The sequence below is a fragment of the Artibeus jamaicensis genome, unplaced genomic scaffold, assembly GCF_021234435.1.
Source record: "Artibeus jamaicensis isolate MK-2021 breed Jamaican fruit bat unplaced genomic scaffold, CSHL_Jam_final scaffold_369, whole genome shotgun sequence".
NCBI classification, from domain to species: Eukaryota; Metazoa; Chordata; class Mammalia; order Chiroptera; family Phyllostomidae; genus Artibeus; species Artibeus jamaicensis.
In genome coordinates this window covers 39,990,623-40,013,913 of record NW_026522042.1, presented here as the reverse complement: position 1 = coordinate 40,013,913, position 23,291 = coordinate 39,990,623, and the positions used below count along the sequence as shown (strand labels likewise).

General features: G+C 35.8%; 2 protein-coding genes across 5 annotated transcripts in view; one reads left to right on the top strand and one right to left on the bottom strand.

The window, feature by feature from the left end:
• TRIM23 (tripartite motif containing 23) overlaps window positions 1-2,053 on the top strand; it is a 39,620-nt gene extending 37,567 nt beyond the window's left edge. For 2 of the 3 annotated variants that reach the window (XR_008390116.1, XM_037150777.2), the window contains one exon: window positions 1,945-2,053. The gene's annotated coding sequence lies outside the window, so the exon portion shown is untranslated. Of the gene's footprint in view, window positions 1-1,695; window positions 1,897-1,944 lie in introns of all 3 variants that reach the window. The other variant, XR_008390118.1, reaches the window with a different exon arrangement.
• Window positions 546-23,260, bottom strand: PPWD1 (peptidylprolyl isomerase domain and WD repeat containing 1). Of its 2 annotated transcripts, XM_037150770.2 has the most exons (11): window positions 23,056-23,260; window positions 19,834-19,936; window positions 16,874-16,974; window positions 16,617-16,737; window positions 13,862-14,309; window positions 10,047-10,237; window positions 9,031-9,220; window positions 5,181-5,362; window positions 3,292-3,373; window positions 2,047-2,229; window positions 546-784 (listed from the first exon to the last, which is right to left on the bottom strand). In XM_037150770.2, the coding sequence occupies exons 1-11, from the start codon at window positions 23,249-23,251 to the stop codon at window positions 641-643; spliced, it is 1,941 nt and encodes a 646-aa protein (XP_037006665.1). In that variant the 5' UTR covers window positions 23,252-23,260; the 3' UTR covers window positions 546-640. The 2 variants fall into 2 exon arrangements, with proteins under 2 accessions (XP_037006665.1, XP_037006666.1); XM_037150771.2 differs by lacking the exon at window positions 2,047-2,229.
• Between the last annotated feature and the right edge of the window lie 31 nt (window positions 23,261-23,291).

Genomic DNA, 23,291 nt, shown 5'->3' with positions numbered 1-23,291 from the left:
TATTTAGTAAGGTAAGATATATTTATCTTACTAATATTGATATATTTAGTACTTTGCAAAATAGTATAAACTCGAGGATAGAACATTTAGCTACATTAGAAAAATAAAATAGTAAATGAATCTGTCTATAAAACCAAGGACTCAGGTATTCATTGATTCTTATATTCGAAAGAATATTTGACAGTTATTAAAGAATTCAACACTCTTAACCAAAGGGACTTTGGTCCCTTATTTTTACTTACTGAAGTTTTATTTACCACTAGTTATGACTTAATGATCAAAAGACAAAACTACCTGGCATGGAACACAAGCCTTATAAAAGAAAGGAAATAGTATATACTATCAGTTCCTGTCTTCGTGGATTTAAAGAAACGCTGAGGACAGGTTAACTGGCATGTTTTAAAAAGATGAGGAAAAAATGCATACCATTCTAATTATTCAGTATGGTTTTGCGTCTCCTAAGAAATTACAAATAAGGAGTGGTGTTTTACCTTACTTTAGTCCATTTCACCTCCTACACGAGAAATATTCAAGAAAAGGCAGAGTTTTAAAAAGGAATTTAATTAAAAATATAAAAATACAATACTGCAATCCTTAAACATGATTTGTAGGTTCGGAAGTGTTAAGATATTCCCAAATATCACTTGACGGTAATATTTATGATGCTGACATCCTCGTAGGGCTTATCTGTTTTGGGGTTGACTTTGACATTGGAGATCCTTTGTACAACTTCCATTCCCTTAGTCACTCGCCCGAAGACCGTGTGCTTATTGTCGAGCCAAGGCTGTGTTGGAGGACAAATGGAAAAATCTTGGTAAACCAGGTTTCTTCATTCATACCCTCTGGGTGAGCAAGTTAGAAAGAATTTAAATATATTCTTTACTTTTAAAATAATTTCACTTAGAGGACTTTTAGAGTGATTTCCATGTTTGTAAGTAAAAATGTAAAAGCACAGCATAGTGTATAAATATCTGCATTTTTCAGACCAAAGGGAGCTAGAATGTGTTTGCTAAAGGCAAGTTTCTTTTCATAGCTTAAAGACTCATGGCTAAGGCTTTAAAAGTTCTCAGCGGGAATCCTGCCTGCACAGTTAAGAAACAATTTGGACTAGTTTAAGCAGTGTGCGCTTTGGCACTAAGGAGGGACAGGGGCACTGGAATGCTGGCTGTGCTTACTTACTTGACCTTTGGCAAGTTAGTCATGCTTGTTTCCTCAGCTGTTAATTCAAACTGGGTATAGTGATACTAGAAGTATTGAGAATGTCACATGAAACTATGTGCCTGGCAGATAGTAGCTATATGTATAAATGTTTTTCCTTCATTGCTTACTGCTTAATTACAAAAAATAAAGTATAATTTTTATAATTGGGTGGAAATGCACGATAGCACTAGATATTCTTATACTGTATTCCATCAAATCTACAATGAAACTGGTTATCAGTTGCATTCTTATTTCAGAAATATAAAAATGTGGGGGAAAATGTCCTAAAATCAATAATTCATATATTCCTTTATATATTGTCTTCACCCACAGACATGCTTTTAGAGAGAGGGGAATGGAGGAAGAAAGGGAGGGAAACATCAATTGGTTGCCTCTTGTACCTGCCCAACTGGGGACCGAATCCACAACCTAGGCGTGTGCCCTGACCAGGAATCAAACCAGCAAATATCTTCCGTTTTATCTTCCGTTTTGCAGGACAATGCCTAAGCAACTGAGCTACACCAGCCAGGGTGGGGATCCATATACTCTACCCTCCATTCTAAAGATGAGAAACAGGACCAGAAGTAAAATAATGTTTTGAACTGTACAAAAAATAGTGGCAAAGTTGACTAAATCTTAAGTGCCCTAAATTACAGAAATATTGTTTTCTGTATAAAAATAAATCTGATTTGTTAGGTAATTTTATATTTTACCTAAATTGTTTTCATTTTTACATCTTGGCAGATATAAATCACGGCAGAGTAATGCAGCTCTCTCTTCCACTGAATTCACTCTTAGATCATAATCTATGAACCTCGGGCTTACAGATGATGATGTTATACTCACCGTTGGAACTACTGTTATGAAAAACTGAGATCCATTCGTATTCGATCCAGCATTGGCCATGCTGAGTGTATATGGTCTGTCATGTCGTAATGTTGAATGAAATTCATCTTCAAATTCTCCTCCCCATATACTTTCTCCTCCCATACCAGTACCTGTTGGGTCTCCTGTCTGAATCATGAAGCCCTTAACAGAAAGTATATAAAAAAAACACATTACACTGTTTTTTTCTGTATGTGTGCTCTGGAGTTATATTTGTTGAGTGCTTTGTATGCACTAAAATCTCAACTGGTCAATACTCTAGAAAGTAATTTTATTACACTACATAAATCATACTTTAATCTGGATCATATATTTCCACTGCTCTACTGCTACCTAATTTAAGAGGAAAATGCGTAGGTCTTCTCATTTATAGACATGTATATCTTTCCCAATAATCTAACTAAAATTAATAGTGTTTTAGGATCTGTATATTATAAAGCTTATGTTACTGCCCCATTCTTCTCCCCTCCATTTCCCTAAACACTGGATTTTCTGGATTTCATTTCACTAATTCCTCCAGAGTCCTGAAATTTGACTTTTCCTCCTGCCACTTCTGACCTGTCAGTAACCAAGAACTATATCCATTTTACTGAACGCTGCTTAACAAAATCTTGGGCAGAGTTCATTCTGCTCTTCAGGTATTAATGGTGGTTCTTACAAATTAAGTGGCATCTGGGCTTTTCTATTATTTAAAATCCTAACTTTTAGATTGGTCAGCAGTGTCCAACCTGAGGTCCACAGGCTACAGGCTGCATGCTACCCAGGATGGCTATGAATGTGGCCCAACACAAAATCATCAAATTTACTTAAAACCTCAGCTTTCATTAGTGTTTGTATATTTAATGTGTGGCCCAAAACAACTCTTCTTCCAGTGTGGCCCAGAGATGCTGAAAGTGTGGACCCCCGTTAGATATTACTTAGCCAAAATTACCTTGGTTATTGGGTTTATCTCAGCATGACTCTTTACTCATTATGTGATCCTGTTTTCAATGTTCATAAAATATTGCTGTAGTGTTTCTAAAAAGGAAATTATTCAACTACTCCTGTCCTTGATTGTAGATCTGATATTGATGACCATTCTTTTGGTGTCCACAGTCCATTTTTCCTATTCCTTTCTAATAAACTAAGTTTGAGCAAAAGATACGCCTTAGGTTTAAACCTCTTGTTATGCAGTTAACTACTATTTATAAAACTTGTATAACTTACCTTAATTATACGGTGAAATGTATGTCCATTATAATAACCATTTCTGCTGTGAACACAGAAGTTTTCCACTGTCTTAGGACACCTAGTAAGACATTTTTAAAATATGAAATGTATTCAGAGCATCTTAAGACAGTTTCTTTGCAATTCTGCTTCCTAATGGTGTTTTCAGTGTCTTCTGAATGTTTCAGACAGACTCTCATAACCTCTTCTAATCTGAGGACAAGCAAGGGCTAAAAGGGCATATAAGCTGTAGTACATTATTATTACTTAATGTAGCATCTTTAAATCAAGATTGCTTATTATAGTTGAATTTGACAGTATTGATTTCAAGGTTATTTAGCAGCTTAAAAAATATAACCAACACACCTTAAAATATATACAGTTAGCTGTATATGGCTGACAGAGTTCCTGAGAAAGGTAGTTTTCTTATAAACAATGTTTTGGTAGTGACACATTCCTGACCAAGGACTTATTCATATAAGTCCTTGAAATATCTTATAAATTTAGTCAACTTTATGTGATAATTAGACACACCAAGTATGAAGCATTCTAAATAAAATTAACCCCACAGGATGATTTAATGTGGTATATTATCCTGTAACAGACCTTCGAGCTGGGACTGAAGGGAAAATCAAGAGGGTGCAACAGGCTTAATAGGTACCTGGGTTCTGAGTACTTAAAATGAGATGGTCCAGGAGCCTAGAAGTGCCTGGTTCTTTGTTCAGTACCAAGGTATTTTGTGATAAAACATTTATATCCAAAACAAGTAAGTACTGTTACATAAAGGTGTTCTAAAAGATGTTACTTTGTTTCAAGACTAGCCAGGGATATTCTATTGCACTTGGTATTGCATACTTTTAAACTGTCCTGAATATGTTTTTGCTTTTTTCAGTGGAAGCCCTTATGTGTTGTATTCAAATTTGCTTTAAAAAAATACAGTTACTGGGACAGAGGAAATAGATATCAAGCAAATGTGAGGAAGTAAAAACATCCTTCCATTAAGGATTTGTTTTGAAAGGAAAGCCAGTTATATTAAGCAAGTCACAAATCATATTTTAGATGTGTAGTTAATAGTAAAAGTTATACGAAATTGGCCAAAGAGTTTGTTTTTTTCCGTAAGATGGCTCTAGTTGCACTTTACTTGTCTTTAACTTCATTGGAAACAATTTTGTTAGACCATATTGTGACAGCTGTCATATCACTGCATAAAAAAAATCAAAATTGGTGAATTTTTGTGTAGCCATTTTAATATTGAAGATGGAAGAAAATATGCAACATTTTGGGGATATTTTGCTCTACTATTTCAAAAATGGTAAAAATGCAAATGAAATGCAAAAGATTTGTGCAGTGTATGGAGAAGGTGCTGTGACTGATCAAATGTATCAAAAGTGGTTTACGAAGTTTTGTGCTGGAGATGTCTCACTAGGTGATGCTCCACCATTGGGTAGATCAGTTGAAGTTGATAGCAATCAAATGGAGACATTGAGAACAACCAACGTTCTACCACCCAGGAGATAGCTGACAAAATATCCACATCGATAAAGTTATTGGTGAAAGTGAAAAATGTGTCTTTTATTTTATGGAAAAACCTAAATGGACTTTTTGGCCAACCCAATATATGTTTGTATGTCACTTTTTAGTTTATATTCAGCACCTTCATAGCCAAGATATTTAGTCCTCATATTTTAAAAACCCGTTAAGTATGTATATCTGTGTATAAAATTTCCCATTTTCAAGTAGAACAGTTATCACAAACCTCAAGGTTGACTATCAAACATTTCAGTGCTTCAAAATTTCTTAAGTCAGAATAAGAAAGATTTTAAGTTGCATCATTTCTTCAAACATACACATCTACATTAAATGTTCGAGACAACAAAAACAGTACACACTCGACAGGAAACAGTTTGGTGTGAATGTCCCCCATGCTTGTGTGGATAATGGCACTGTCTGAAACTCGTTTGGGTCCTTCAGCCTGAGTAGCTGCCATGACTTCTTCTTTAGAAGGTTTCTCATTAAAAACATCTCGGTCAGAATCTGCACTTTTTGTATCTTCTGGTTCTCGTTTGGTAAACTAAAGGAGGAAAACAAACTGAGTGAATGAATTAAGTTTTTCATCTGGTTAAAATTTATGAAGAAAAGTTCACTTCTAATGAAGTATTTGAGGAAAGTATGAATTCACATCAAAATTAATCCTTCAGAAATCACTTCCTATCAAAAAAATGTGTAAGGCAGTTATATTATATTTACATGAAAAACCCATATAATGAAGATGTATGATTTTAACTGGGATTAATATCCTTTTAGGTGAGAATTATTTGAGTACACATTTAACAAGATGCAGGTTTTTTGAGATAGATACCTACTTCTGCCTTCTAGTGTGTCTTAACCTGACACCTGTTGCTAACTTTTCACTATTTAGAATCCCTGGGCTTGAATTCCAGCTGTCATTTCCCAAAGTCAAATACGTATTTGACTTTGGGAAAGTAAATTCATTTCTTACATTTCCTCATTCATCAATGGAGATAATAAGAACTACCTCAAATGGTGTGACATCACGAAGATTAAATGAAGGGATGTAAACTGCTTAGAGAATAGTGGTTAACATATAGAGGGCACTATATACCTATTAACACTTGTTATTACTATGAGTAGGACCTTGTGCTAGGTAGGATGAGGATCCAAAGATGAATCAGTGTCCTGACCGCTGTGACTCGGTTGTTTGGGAGTCATCCTGCAAAGTGAAAGGTCACCGGTTTGATTCCCAGTCAGGTCACATGCCTGGGTGTCGGGTTCAGTTCAGTTCCCAGATGGGGTTTGTGCGAGAGACAGCCAATCAGTGCTTGTCTCTCACATTGATTTTTCTCTCCCTTCTCCTCTAAAAATAAATAAAATCTTAAAAAAATAAAACAAATACCCCAAAGAGTAATCTTGACCTTTTTTAGCACCCCCATCTGATGTACTTTAAACTCTGAAGCCTGGGAGAAAGAATGCAAATTTTGACTGCAGTTGTAGAAATCTCAGAGCCTCAGGGTATAGGGAGAACTCAGAAAAATCGTTCAGTTGTTAAAATTCTGGATTTCTCAAGTCCTATTTCTTTTATTTGACTCTTCGTCAGTAGAAGTCTTTCCTTCCAAGAAAGATATACCTGGTGCCTACCAAGTTTCAGGAGGTAAAGCTAGCACCCCAGGCCCTGTCACCCCCAATAGCCTGCCTTGATCCACTTGGGCAGATTTCAAATAAACAACCAAGCTCAGATATGATTACCTTCACATCTTATTCTCCAGTTTTCAAAGAAATAGCATGTCTGTTATACTAGTTATATGAATTTTAAATACTGATCTTGATTTCATTCACATATGAAACTACTAAAGCTCGAATTTTCAAAAATTTTACTTTTATTTCATGACACTGAACTCGAAAAAAGGGATACAAATGTATATATACTATTTTAATTTTGCTTCAAGATATGTACATCTAATAAACCTGATAGTTCAAGGAAATGTCAGCTGTATAAAGAGACACTGTGAGTGACTTGTTTTTCTACTTCAAAGTTTAAAAGGAACCTGTGGTTTAATCAACAAAAAAGTAAACTCTGGGGAAAGTAAAAGAAAGTAACTTGTGACCTAGTTTTTTTAATGAAGTGGTTGAAAAATTATATGTTTTTAGTGTTTTTCAAGAATTCTCTTGTGCCCTGGCTGGTGTGGCCCAGTGGATTGATTGCAGGCCTGTGAACCAAAGGGTCACTAGTTCAATTCCCAGTCAGGGCACATGCCTGGGTGGAGGGCCAGGTCCCTAGTTGGGGACGTGCAAGAGGCAACCACACGTTCATGTTTCTTTCCCTTTCTCCCCTGCCCTCTCTCTAAAAATAAAATGTTAAAAAAAAGAAAAAGAATTTTGTGATTTTTACTATCAAAACAGTTGAATTACAGGTAAGAACAAAAAATTATTTTCCTTTAACATATATTATTAATATAGTTTTAGCATGAAAGTTTTAAGAAAAACTCTCACCTTAAAAGAATGTACCCATTCTAGGTTAAAAACTTGGTTGGGGTAGGGAAACTGCTATTTCCTACATTTATCAAGTGCTGCTGCTTATAATATGTCAGACAAATAAGTGAGTATACTATAGTGGGCCAGACACTTCACAAAACTTTGTGGACTTAATAGTGAAGAAAACAGTGCCTATATTTATGGATTTCATATTATGATGAGGAGATGGCAGTGTCAGCAACCCCAAAAATACCTGCAAATTATTCCTGAAAGTGTGACACCAACACAGCCAGGAACACCTAATCCAGAGTTAATGTCAGAGAGGGCTTCAAAGCTGAAGTCTGAAGTATGTGTAGCTGGCAAAAGGAATAGCCTGTGCAAATGCTTAGACGTAAAAAAGAATACTGAACTTACTACAAATAAGATCAAGTTCAGTATGGTCAGTGTAGCAAATGAAGTAGAAATGAATGATAAGGTAGGAGGAACTGCTAATATAGATAACTGGGAAGTTAGGCAGAAAAATATAGTAAGTCCTTACTTAAGGTCATTAACAGGTTCTTGGGAACTGCTACTATCATGAAAACAATGTACGACAACACCAATTTTACCACAGGCTGTTAGTTCCCACAGCATTACTTTTGATCACAACACAACAAACTTCTAAATAAAAATCCAGAACACTGCTAATATTGAATGATGAAATTAAACATTGAAATAAATGTGACCTGTACCTAAATTTAAAAAATTAATAAGAACCAGTAATATAATTATTTTCCAACCCCCTGCCTATTCTAGTTCAGGGTAATAGGTGGCTGCAGCCTATCCTTGCAGCTCAGGGCTGAAGGCAGGAATCATGCCTGGACAGGGCACTGTTCCATCACAGTTGACACTCCCACTTACACACACGCTCACACTCGCTTAGGCTGGGATAATTCAGATATGCAGTTAATCACATCTTTGGGATATGGAAGGAAACCAGGGTACCCAAAGAATGTGCAAACTCCATTTTGACAGTGATCCCGACTGGGAATCAACTTTTTTTTTCATGAATGCTGTTACAAAATAACAATATGTGAGGGCCTGATAATCACATTTGAGCCTTAGAAAGTCTCTGAGACAGTGTGAAGGACAGAGTGCAAGGGCAGAGGTTTCTGTATTTTATAGACTTTTCTGCTTGGCTGAACAGTTAGGATGATGCTACACCCAGATAGCTTCGTACTTTGATTTTGAGCCCAATTTTAATTAACATGCGGAGTTCTTTTAATTCTCTAGGAAAAAAACCCTCAGGAATATACAATTCTAAGGTGGCAACATTACACACTGGAGTCAAAAGCTTTTTAAAGTGTGTAGAGAAGAAATTGTGCAAGTTCACAGGAGATGAATTATGTTCGACTGTAAAGACTGTACAATAAATAAAAACACATAAGAATTTTTAAAATCCCATAGTGAAGACTATTTGGATTCAATTATTACCATAACCACTTCCTATTATCTTAGACAAACATAAATAGTTATAGAATCCAGGTTGAAAATATTTCAAAACAGAATGGAAAACAGTACAGAAATACTGAAAATCAAGTCCTAGTTAAGAATTCTACAATATTAATGTTATAAGATGGTGTTCTGGTTGTTTAGAAAGTCTGCTATTATTGCCAACATTCCCTTCAGTTGAAAGCACAAGCTAAGAAAATAAAACTCCAACCAAACTGGAAGAAACATTAAGGTCCATCTCTTGGTTCTTATACATACCATATAAAATCTGTTCTTTTTGAAAGACGTACAGACTATTGTTGGGTCAGCTTGAATATTCTGAAGAACGGGGTTTTCAGAAGCTTTCATTTCAATGGTAGTAGCAGCACGATGTTTTTTGGCTATTCCTTGAAACAAAGCCAACTGCATCACCCTAATGTTTTCTTGCTTGCCTAAGATCCGCACACACCTGAAAAATACAGTATTTTATACAATAAAATGATGAGAATTAATTCCAGTTAAAACAGCTTTACAGATAAAAGCTGGGACTCAACTATCCTTTATCTTTGTACAAAATAATTAGTGAAAGGTTTTTAATAAGTGTTTCTTTACCTGCCCTCTGAAGGTTATTTAAAACTGGTAAGTAGCAATAATTTTCAAGTTAAATACAATCATTCAATCATACGGTTTTAACCTAGTCCCATTATTTTAATCTATCTGCAAACTTTCAAAGATTCTGTGTTGTGCAGAACTAAATATAAATTTATTTATATGTAAGAAGGTACAGCACAAGATTTTTTTCTCCTTAAAACATAGTGCTTTAAGTACTTCTCATTTACCTTCAGTGATAGTATCTGATTGTAGCTATTCTGTACTAAGACCAAATGGACTGTTTGCACAAAAGGCTTATTGTGGTTTCATGCATTTTAACTTCTGATTTTATGTCTAGCAGGATGTAATGCCGAATTCTGTGGTTAAAATATTTGGCAACATTTAACATGAACCAGGCTAATTTAAATCAATAAGCAAAAGACAGACTATAACTTGTTAAAAAAAACCTTGAAACTATGCATATCTTCTTTCCGTTTCTTTTACAAACATGAGTGGAAACTTTTTACATAAGAGTATAAACAGAAAGACCACAGAAAAACCCAGTCAAAACATTTGGTTAAGTTTAGACATTTGGGACCATTCCACTTGTCTTGGAACAAACAAAACTCCCATTGTTTCCCCGAAAGAGGAAATGGTCCCCGATAAATGCATTTTTAAAAAACATACATCATATTAAAGCTTACCGGTTTGTTTCCACATTTATAACTTTAATGCCCAGCATGGTTCCATATAGCACAAAGTGCCCAGTTTCATCAAAAACTATATTAATTAATCTCACTGCATCCACCTTCTCTAACTCACGTTCCACAGCCATTCGTCGGCCAAATTCCATGTCTGGTAGCTGTTGCCTCATCTGCTGTAGTTCAGTAAACATCTAGGAAACAAACCATTAATTAACAAAAAAGCTGCAGAAGAAAGGGTAGGAGGATTCAAATAAAAGCAGAGTGCACATTACAAGCAACTGACAGTTTATGCACTTACATCTTAAGGAGGATTCTAAACACCATAAGCAGGAAATAAAAAGTATATTTCAAGCATAAAAAACATTTATACTAACTAGTTCTTCTAATTAAACAAAAACAAACCAGTTAGTCATAATTACTGCTTTCTCTATAGAAACTATTATATTTCTGCTGCCTTGTATAAGCTACAGACTAGCACTCTGTAGTAGAAATATAACGCAAACCACATAACTAATTTAAAATTTCCAAGTAGCTACGTTAAACAAAGTAAAAAGAAACAGGTGAAATTAATAGTTTTATTTGACCCGATATATCATCCAAAATATTAACATTTAAAAAGTAAGCAATTTAACTATTTTTCTTATGTCTTTGAAATTCTATTTTATACTTTCAATTTAACTCAACTTGAACTAGGCACAGATCAAGTGCTCAAGAGTTACACGGGGCTGGTGGCTACTATACTGTACGACACAGCTATAGACTACGATGAGGTCCTTCTATAAGGGTCCCAGGGCTTGACATAATAAGCACTCAGTTTCTGTTGAATGAATAAACTCTTCTTATTTCACTAACATATAACAATTTCATGATGCTTCAGAAAATGTTTCAAATCTTTTGACACAAAGCACAATTACAGTTGGACTGTCATTAAGTAAATGTGATATAGGATAGATGAATTATTTTAATAGATACACTTTAGTTTAGAAATTTGGTTTACTTTTTAAAAGTAATACGTGATTTAAAAAACAGGGGTAACATCCAATTACTATTATTACACTATAAACCTTCCAAAAGATATGACCTTTACATTCAGTTTTCTAGACATTTAGGGCATCAAAGAGCAGAATTCAAAAGTAGCTCTCTATTTCAGACAAAAATAAGCGAGACTTATGATCCACCTACTTCTACCCATTTTTTCCCCCATGTCTGTGTTAACTGGAAATCTCCCATTTTTATATATGGAAAGAACAGTATACTCCAAAAATCAAAAGGAGGTATACATGTTAGGGAACGGTTTTACAAACCAGCTAAAAAGCCTGGCCATTAGTTTCTTTTCTCCAGTCTCTGAGACAGATATATGATATGTTAGTGATTTATACCTTCATGTGTCAGAAACAGCCTAGACGATGGACTACATTTTTATAGTAAGAGACCCCTGATTATTCTTGCTAAAGAGAGGACTCAGTTTCAAGACTTTGTAGATGGCCATCTGACCACAAGTAAGAATTTTATAAATGTTAATCCAACCCAACAAACACATCGGAATCTTTCTATAGAATTCTAGCCTTTTTGCAGGGCCTCTGTGGTACACGGCTGGGTGGCCATATGCAGTGACTCTAGTTAACAAACGCCAAAACATACTTCACACCATCCAATGAAGTTTCTTGTCTGTTAAATGAGGATTCTTAACTGGGTCGAACTTCCCCCTGTAACATGGAACTATGAAGTTCCATCATTTACTAGTCGCTACCATTGTAACTAATTTAACTGGCATTTTCTTTTTTGTCTGTTTTACAAACTTTCTCATTCTGAGTCTCAACCTGTCATATGCTTTCCTGCTGAGCTCTTACCACTTCACTCTATCACTTCAACAAATGTTGAAGACAACACTGAAGAAACAGAGTGGATAGAACATCTCAGAATATGTATGTTAAAAGATTTATATTCGGGGACTAGGATTTTAGTATTTCTTTTTTTAAGACATCTTAGAAGAGCTGCAAGTTGGTAAAGAGTTCTTAAATTATACTTAAATTACTAGCCGCCACTAAAAAAAAACATCACAAAGCTTTCTCTTTTTACTTTAAAATCCTTATCTGAGGAGAGAAGAAGGGAGGGGAGAAACATTAATATGAGAAATACTGGTCAGTTACCTCCCATATACACCCTAACCGGGGACCAAACCCATTTATGTGCCCTGACCAGGAATTGAACCCACAACCTTTTGGTATCTGGGACAATACTCCAACCAACTAGGCCACCCAACCAGAGCATTTTCTCCCTTTCTTAAAAGCATAGTGGAAAGTCATCTTCTTCCAACAAGAAAATGAGTCATTAGGATGATTTGACTAGCAAACAGAATTTCACATTTGTCTAGATTCATATTACTTCAGACAGATACTCCACCTAACTTAATACCACTTGCCACCAAACAAGAATGTGACTAACAAGAGTGACAGCATTTCTGAAGAGCTTGATTCAGGGAATATAATGTAAATTAGTCACTACCAAGACTGGAATCAACACTATCATATAGTAAACACTGCTACAAAGGATCAACCCACATTCTTAAGAGGATTCCACACACCATTAGCAGTTACAGAACCACTTGACAAAAACAGCTGATGAGACCCAAGCTTCCATAAAAACCAGCTGACTGCATGAATAAACTCATTTTCCAATAGTATGCTTTAACAAATTCTTGTTAGCAGTAATTACAGGTCAGATACTATTCTTAGTGCAAGAGATATAATCACAAACCAAAACAGATAAGAGGATCATAGATTACATTGAGTTTAGTCTACTAGATTTGATACATACACAGTAATCAAATAAGAACATACCAAAAGCTTTAAAAGAAAAAAAAATGATGTCCCAGATTGCATGAACAGTGAAAAATTCACAAAGAAGTGACCTTTTAATTGAGATTTGAAGGATAAGTTCAACAAATAATGGGAGAAAATGGAGGGAAGGGTCAGTCCAGGCAAAAGAGACATAATGTTCAAGAAATTGAAGCAGGGCCTAAATCGCTAGAGTAAGAGGCAGGGAGAGGTGATTTGCACTAGGCTGTAACAGTAGGCAGGGACCACAATGTGGAAAGCCATCATTTTGGTCTTCATTCTAATAACAGGAGGCTCCTGAAAGGTTCAAAATATGACATGATCAGATACGTGCTTTTAACAGATTACTCTGGATGTAGCAAAGGTAACAGATCAGGAGAAAGCCAGAATAGATACTAGCAGAAGAACACATAATAAGCCAGGAGAAAGATCATTAAGTATGGCAGTAAGGGGTGTGCTGAAAGGAAATGGATGGATTTAAAGTGTATTTAGAAAGTAAAATTGTCAGGACTCATGATAAATAAGAGTAGTAAGGAAATAGGACAGCTCAGGTTTCTGGCATGTGCATGTAACAGATATTGGTGCCATTCATGAAGACAAAAAAAAGCAACAATGCAAGATAGCAGACAACTGAACACTACCTTTAATGTGCTAAGAGAAAAAAACTTACCAATATAAATGCCTCTCTCCAGAAAAAAATACCTTTTAAAGAAATAGCACAGCCCTGGCTCAGCAAACTGAGAACTGGCCAGCAAACAAAAAGGCTGCCAGTTTGATTCTCAGTCAGGGTACATGCCTGCATTGCAGGCGAGGTCCCCAGTAGGAAGTATATGAGAGGCAACCACACACTGGTGTTCCCCCCACCCCCTTTCTCCTTCCCTTCCACTGTCTAAAAACAAGTAAATAAAATCTTTTTTAAAAAGCACAAAACAAAGACATTTTCAGGAAACTAAAATATTAAATTTAAATTGCACTTACACTTAGTGATTCATCAAAGACTCTCATGAGTTTTCCTGTTAAAAACCTGAAAATTCTAACTTTTCTATCAGAACCAATTGTAGCTATTTTCTTCCCATCAGGTGAAAAACATATGCTAGATGGATAAGCCTTGCACTTGGCGAATTCATATAAATCTGTGTCGGTTTTATATTCCCAGTTCACATTTTTGGGGAATTTATATTCATGAGGAGGCCCAGTCCAGTATTCAATCATTCCAGATTTGTCAGAAGACACTACTGCTTTGTAAACTGGGTTTAGCCGTATCTGAGTAAGAGGTGACGTATGGAGTTTGTCAAAAACATGGAGCGGCTGGTTATCTCCTCGACCATCATAAATAAAAATTTTCCCCGTACTCTTCTCAGAAGCAGCGACTGATGATATGGCATCCCCTGGGCAATAGATCCACTCGCACTGCCCAGGAAAATAGCTGAAATAATAAAATATTGAGAGGAAAAGAGATCAATACAAGAAGTAATAACCATTCCTTTCTACCCTCAGCACCAAAAAACGTCCTGGCTAGTGTGACCAGTGATTTAGCTAGTTCTGGATTCCTTGCTCAAAAGAGGCAGAGAGACCGCTGGCCAGTGTGGCTCAGTTAGTTGGAACATCACACTGGAACTGAAAGGTCACCAGTTGGATTCCCAGTTGGGGAGCACAGAAGGCAACCAACTGATGTTTCTCTCACATGGATGTTTCTCTAACTCCATTCTTCTCTCTCTAAACCAATGGAAAAAAATGTCCTTGGGTGGGACTTAGATTCTAACTAAAGAGAGAGACAGATACAGAATAGGGAGGAACAAGTAAGAACAGTTACTAATTTTTCTCTTTTTGGCCTCATCAGTGCATTGATAATCACTTCTGACGTTTTAGCAAACTGTAAGTAAAACAACGGCATATAAAAGACCATTTACTTCTTTGGGTAAATAAGGAAACCTAATTAGACTTCGGACCTAAGACAGTCTGGGGCACCGCTTTCTCAACCTCTGTGTCTCAGTCTATGTGTAACACATTAGAATGTAACAGTGTATGTTCTCCCTTCTTGAAATATTACAGGTCAAAATATTTTAGTTATAACTTTGGTCAAAAGAAAATTACACTTTATTATTACAGTCTAATTATTGGTAATTTGATCTTAAAACTGTAAGCTTTGAACATGCTACCTGATAACCAGAGTATAAAAAAACTGGGATGACCCTGACTGGTGTGGCTCAGTGGATTGAATGCTGGCCCATGAACGAAAGGGTCACCAGTTCGATTCCCTGTCAGGGCACATGCCCAGGTTGCGGGCCAGGTTCCCAGTAGGGGGCCAGTGAGAGGCAACCACACATTGATGTTTCTCTCCTTCTATTTCTCCCTCCCTCACCTCTGTTGAAAAATAAATAAAATCTTAAAAAAAAAACCAAACCGCGAGGGATTTAGTCATATACCAAACTTATACACTCAAATGAATACTGTCTCCTCCAAAGTAATCAGTCTGAGCGGTTACACAGGTATTCCAATGATGGTGCTGGTACTCAAAACATTTTTGGGTTCCTCTTTTAGAATTTCTATTAAAGTCTAAAAAAGAAATACTCTTTCAATATCCTCAAAGGTAGCAAATGTTCAATATTTCTGAATAGATTTGATTTTTAAAAATAGGTAACGTGGGGAAACAAAGCTGGGAAGAAGATAACACTGGTCAACAGGTGTTTCTATTTGTAGTCAAAAAGTAAGTTCTGACTAGAAATAATGAGACTGATTTCCTTTAGCAAATTATACACTGATTTCAAAGGAAATTCCAAAAGAAGTCCTGCTCTGTACTGAACTGCAATCTTTTCCAGCCCCACACCCAGTGTATATGACGAGGCTCTAAGCCCCAAAGTGACTGTATCTGGCTGGCCACAGAGTCTTTAGGAGGTAATTAAGGTTCAATGAGGCTGCAAGGGTGGGGCTGATCCACCACAGGCCTCCAGCCTTCTAAGAAAGAGGGAGATAATCATTTCCCCTTTCATCTCCTGTTCCAAATGAGGACACAATGTGAAACCCAGAAGAGAATTCATACCAGAAACCATACCCTGCTGGAACCTTGATCTTGGACTTTCCAGCCTCCAGAACGGAGAGAATGTAAGTTTCTGTTGCTTAGGCTGCCCAGTCTGTGGTCTTTTGTTATGGTAGTCTGAGCTGACTAAGACGAGTCTCAAAACTGTTTCTGACAATGTTACATTTTTCAAGTTGACATTCACTTACGTTTATGTATGAATTCAGTATGTAATCTTAAAAAAGACATGCTTAAAACAAAGCATTAAGTCTCATTACTGTGCAGCTTAACCAGAAAACTAGGGTATCAATACACTTCAAAGTTTAAAACTACCACCAAGTAACTTCATTTCCAAATATGTGCACAAACTTTATAAGAACACAATACCATATAACTCAAATAAGCACAACAAGAAAGTTAATTCTAAGTACCAGCAAATTAGAAACAATGGATCCTTATTATCAAATAGTGCTAAGTGGATATAATGAATTCTTGCCATGATGCTGTTTGGACATTTCTGCAGTAATTAATGAAAAAAACCACAGCAGAAACCTCCAAATAGCATAATAACAAGGATTCACTATTTCCCAAGTGAAATTCAAAGTACATTTTTTAATGGAATGGTAACATTCTGTTTAGATACACCTATAAAATGGCGAAGTTTAGTTTAAAATTTATTTCACTAAGTTAAAAAACACGTAATTTAAAAAGACTTACCCAAGCTTCAGCATATTGATCATGTCAAAGTTCACTACATCAAACACCTTCATTGCTTTATCATCACCCACAGAACAGAACAATGCTCCCTCAGAGCTAACTGCAATACTCTCAATAACTCCTATTTAGATAAATGAAATTAAAACATCAAATACCAATGAAGTAAATGCACATGATTCAAAGAAAAAAAACACTTTGAAAGAACTTCAGTACAGTTTGAGAGAGCCTCCCCCCACACACAAGAGTGAAATTCTTACCTAGGTGACTGCGAAAATGTTTAACAAATTCAATTCCCTCTTCTATTTTTTTCCAGAACTTAATATGTCCATCATGACTGGCAGTAATAATAAAGTCTGTCCTGCATATATAAAATTGTAAAAGTCAATTTTGAAAACAAATCTATTCAATACCACAAAGCAATCATTCACTGAGAATCTCTTGACTCTTTCATATTAGGTTTTAAAAAAAATCTTCCCTTGGGCAGGGCACTATATTAGGATAGACAGTCCATTGCAAATTTTGAAGTTCTGTTTTGGACACCATAATAGTTTCTGTTGTACAAATTTTAATTTTAAGATGCAGGCTCAGAATTGAACTAGGATTTGACATTAAAAAGAAAGAAAAGAAATCTCACTAGGAATCACTAGAACTTAGGGTCTTTAAATTACCCTCTTAAAAAAAACCTTACAAAATTCAATACGAAAATAACAAGCAACCCAATTAAAAAATGGGCAAAAGACCTGCATAGACATTTCTCTAAAGAGGACATACAGATAGCCAATAAACATATGAAAAGATGCTCAATGTCACTAATCATCAGAGAAATGCAATTAAAACCACAAAGATATATCATCTCACCCGTCAGAATAGCTAAATTAACAAATAACAAGGCTGGTGAGGATGTAAAGAGAAGGGAACCTTTTTGCACTGTTGGTGGGAATGCAGAATGATACAGCCACTGTGGATAGCAGTATGGAGATACCTCAAAAAATTAAAAATGAATCAACTCAGCTATCTCACCTCTGAAAATACATCCAGAAAAACCCAAAACACTAATTTGAAAGAACATATGCACCCCCATGTACATTGTAGCATTATTTACAATCACCAAGATATGGAATCAGCCCAAGTGTCCACCAATAGACAAGTAGCTAAAACAACTCTGGGACATTTACACAATGAAATACTACTTGGCCCTAAAAAAAAATAAAATTTTACCTTTTGTGACAGTATGGATGGACCTGGAGAACATCATGTTAAGTGAAATAAGCTAGTCAGGGAAAGGCAAATACCATAGGATCTCACTCATATGTGGAATCTAATGAACAAACTGAACTAACAAGGAAAATAGGGACAGACTCATAGATGGAAAGCAGATGACAGCTAAGGTGGGGGAGCATAAGGGGTGGAGGGATTGAGCAAAAAGGAAAAAGCACTTGTGGACATGAACAACAGTATGATAATTGCTGGGGAGTGGGGAGGGTATAAGGGGACTAGATGGCAATGGAAAAAAATACAATAAAATTAAATCAAAAAGAAAAAAGTTACCTTCTAGACAGTCTTTTCACAGAGAAAATGTTCTATTTTTTTAGAAATTCATAAATAATTAAATCTCAACATTTTACTTCCATACACAGCAAAATTAAAATTAAGTTTGTTTTGTGTCCTATCCAAGGTATTTTGGTTATTTAAATTATCAAAAAGATTTTGCACAGAATCAACTCATCTATAGGTGTATAAAAATAGAAATCATTTATTGAAACCTAGTATATCTCAGGTACTTTATACACATTACCTTATTTAATCTTTGTAGCAACTTTATTAAGGTGGTATTTTTTATTACCATTTAACGAGTTAGGAAATAATTTTAAAATGTTAAATATATTTGCCCTAGGTCCAAAACTGAAGAGTAGCATTCAATATCAGATCTGCTGAACTTCAAAACCCATAATCTTTCTATTATAATTTTCACCTTGCTGCCCTGGGTTATAAAAAAAAAAAAACAAAACCCTGAGGGGGTGATAGCAGTTCCAGTCCAATATGCTGCTTTATATCCTGACAACTTTGGACTAGGAAAAGTGCTAAAGTTTGGTCAGAATTATTCTATAAATGAAATATAAAGATATTTTAATTAAATTTATATTTTAAATGGTTTCTGAGAAATTAAAAACAGACTGATCCAAAGAGTAAAGTAATTCACCTACTTCTTTCTATAATCACTCCCAATATCAGTGAAACCACCATATCTCATCTAGGTTTCTATGCTAGTATTATACTGCTTTCACAGTATCCATTCTGGCCCTATTTAAATCCATCAATCTCGCCTGTGCCCTGACTGGCGTGGCTCAGTTGGATGGGCATTGTCCCGCAAAGTGAAAGATTATCAGCTCAATTCCTGGTCAGGGCACATGCCTGGGTTGCAGGCTCAGTCTCTGGCTGGGATGCATGCAAAAGGTGGCCAATTGATGTTTCTTGCACACATAAATGTTTCTCTCCCTTTCTTTCTCCCTCCCTTCCCCTCTCTCTAAAAATAAATAATAAATAAAATCTTAAAAAAGAGAGAAATCTGATGTTATTCTCCCGATAGATTCAAAATCCATATAAGGAATAGAAAACTCTCTGGAACTTACCCCTTGCATTTTTTTCTCCAGCCTCATCTGCCATTTAACTTCTCTAAACCTGTTTCCTTACCTATAAAATGTAGATTGTATTACTACCTCATCAGATTGTTCTTAAGATAAATGAGATAATTTATGAAAACAGTATTGGACATAATATGAGCTTAACATACAGTAGAATATTACTATGATGATCATCCTTTTCCAAATCCCCATTCATTCTCAAGGTCCTGTGACATTTTCAGCACGTCTCAGTTCTCATCATTTTCCCCATTAGTACTGTGAAGAGGCCAGCTACAAAAAAACTCATTTTAAATAATGTACCCTTCTGGAAAGCTCAGACACTACCTGGTTCATCCCCTTTTGGAATTTATTTCCAAAAGACATACACACAAGCTAAAGAGTTCTATCTCAGAGAATGCATTCCTTTATAATATGGAAAAGAACATGTAGGCCTTTAACTTAAACTATCACAAAACCTTTGGAATTGAATAGAAACCCATAACGTCCTAAAGTTACTCCTATAAGTCCGTGTCAAAACTGAAGCATATAGAAAAATTCTTCTCAGAAAAAAATTCAAAAAATGTGAATAGACTTACTTGGTGCAGACCACATGGGTGATAACGTCTCTGTGCATGTAACTGCGCTCGTACATGGATGCACTGGGGAGGTTATCCAGATAGACTCTTTCGAACTCTAGAACTGAGGAAAAAAATTATTTTTAACAACTGGAACCAGATGCTATTTCATAATTTATTTAGAATTTTCTAAATTCTGCTTTGTATTTTTATCTAGATTTTAATTTCTGCCTATTCCATATGTAATGAAAATAAAAATCCAGTGTCTTCTATGTCAGTTGTAACTTTTAATACTGCACAGTACTACACAGCCTTATTATTTAGTCAGGCACAACTTCTTAGGTATTATATAGATGCTTAACTGTCTCCAGAACTTAGGAACTGAATGGGTGCCTTAGTATGAAAGTTCCATTCAATCACAAAACCAAAAAACTTCATAAAAATATCACAATCATCTTCCTAACCACATAGATCCAACTGTTAGTGTTAACCTAAATAAGTCATAAGACACCATCAGCCATCTATAAGATGTTCCAGTTTATCTTTAAGGCGTTAATCCTCTTTGAAGTCACTGCCACTGGGTTTTTCAGAGCTGAAAGAATCCTACAGAATATTCAGTTGAGTGCTTCTGAAGCACTTTCTAGGGGCAAAACATTTGTAAGAGTGATAATCTGAGAAAATATTGATTCCAATATAAACAATTTTACTAGTAAAATAATGGCATTAAGTATGTACTTAATAAAAATAATCTAACAATTGATCGACGATGACTCCCTCAAAATGCAAAAGAAAAAATTCAACAATTTTATTTCTCCAAATATGCCTATAAAAATTGCTAAATAACCTATTTTAGTTTTTTTATAACTATTGTCTAGCAGACTCAAAGCTATGTCCAATGAACTACTTTTTCCATAATTTTTAGTAACAGAACCCACGTTTTTATATGAGCACACTGACATCCAGGCTATAAGATTACCTTTCTCACCTTTTCCTGCAGTTAGGTATAACCTTACGCCAATGAGATAAAAGCGGAAATGTGTGACAGTCTAGAAGTCTTCTTCAAAAGGTGTACTTCTCTTCCTCAGTTCTACAGCTTGGAACTGGAGTATGAGCACTGTAATTCTAATACTCACCCAGGACAAAGATGAGGGCCACACCCTAGTGATGCTAGGACAGAAAACTGCAAATTGTTTACATTTCCTTTGTAGCCTCCATATCAGTCCTAGACTGTGTATCTTGGGACTTCTTTTAATGTTATTGTTATTTTGGGGTTTTCTGTAATATGCAATTAAATTTAATCCTATCTGATACACATTCCTTTGAGTTAGTTTACTTGTTGAAGAGATATTTATTGAAAACATGGGCATAAAGAATAACACATAGTCCCTGTCCTTGACTATGGATTCATCAGTTTAATTACAGGTAGTGCCCTATCATTTGTAATGTTTTTCTGAAAATATATGTGAAAGTCCAATATCCAAAGAATATGTTAAAGGAAAACAGTTCCACTTCTAGAAATTTAAATATATTACTAAACTCATCCTTTTAGATAAAATCATAAATATTTTTAAAAAAACACTTCACGTATATTTTAAACTTAAAATTTTTTTCACTATTTACTGGCTTAAATACAATAAACATCTGATGAACGGTGAAGATTCTTCACACCTCATAATTTCCATATCTGTCTCAATTGTATTAAGATTCTAAGATCTGTCTCCTAACATTAATATCAGCTCTGATATTTTTAGATTTTCTCTTCCCCCTTATTTCCATAAAAAAGAATATACAAGATTATTCTAATTCCATAAAACAAACAAGAGCACAAACACTGTAATATTCATTCAGTGAATAATTACTGAGTACCCACTATATGCAAAGCAATGGAGTAAAACTTGCTCTTAAATGCTTACAGTCTTAGCAGTGGAGAGGAACATTAATCAGACAATCTCATGAATAAATAAACAATTTCAAGATGTAGCAAGTGTAATAAAAAATTCTTAGACTTGGATGTAAAAAAATAGACTTGGAAGTAAAAAAATAGGTAATGCACTTTACTGATGTCAATGTACAGGTTCAAAAAAGCTTTTTCAAAATCTGGATACTAAGGCTACCTGTAAATTCAGTGCGATAACCATTATCTCAGAATTATTAGCAATATGCTTTAGAAACCTAGCCCAGACTGGAGAAGTCACAGACTACCTGGAGCAGGTGATAACTGAGCTGAGTGCTAAAGGCTGAACACACACAGAAAAAGTTAGCCAAGTGAAGGGGTGAGGGTAAATACTCCAGGTACAGAGACACCAAGACACCCCAACAGTCATCCAATTGTTTTCGTATGGCCCGTGCAGAGGAGAAATGACAACGGTTTAGGAGAGAAAAGTATGGATATATGCTAGTTAGATAAGGAGAGATTCTATCATGAAAGGCCTTGCGTGCCATCAAAGGGAATTCAAACCTTGAAAAATAATGAGAAATCACTTAAGAGTTAAGTAGGAAGAGTGATAAAGTAAAATTTGAATTTTTAAAAGATCACATTTTAATGACCTTACACGTTTAAGGAAAACATTTCATAAAACAACATAAAAAAAGAAAACTTAATCTATCCCTTTACTCTTTTTGATAAAATTTTGCCACACTTCTACGTTATAGGCAAAATGCTTCATGCCACGGTATGCAAGGAGTATGGTTTGAAAACCACAGACCTGGTGTTTCTGATAAAAATGTGATTCAGGAAACTTATGTTCCCTGGTTAGAAAGCTCACTAACTTGAAAAGGGGGGGCTGAAATGATCAAGTTACACTTTACGATTCTAAATGGGCACTGTCGTCTCCACAGCCCCGCCCTGAGTCCCCACACTCCCACCACTCTTGAACTAAAAGCCTAAGAGAACCAGTACTCTTTTTCACATCTACTAACTGGAATTATATATCCCAACCTCTTATGGCTACTGTACGGATTAAAAGAGGCGTCAGAAACAAAGTATTGGCCTAAGTAAGCACTAGTATCTACTATAACAAATCTGTGATTAATAGTGTTTCATATGGTCAAAAAGACGCCGCACTGCGGCCAAGTCCCTACTTTGGGAGCACGCACAAATATAAAGGGCCAGAAATAAGAAGAGGACCCTCTGTTCTGATGGCACAAAAGTTCACAAACACCATCCCTTTTCAGTCTGGCTTTAACTCCCCCACTCGAGGCTCGCAACATTCCATCTTGCCCTGTGCCTATGTCTGTAACTACCTTTCCTCTTTTTGGCCAATGTTGCCTCGACAGGTAGAGGCCCAACCCAGCGCTCTTCAGTATCCTCGTCGTTCTCTTCGGCCACTGCTACGGCCACTGCCAGTTCTCTCTCTTTGAGTTCCGTTTTTTCCGGTTCCTCCGCATCCCGGTGCCTTCTTCGTCTTATCTGGGAATCACTACTACCTTCCGCCGCCATGTTGTTCGAATCGTCAGAGAAGGCGCGACACACACATGTC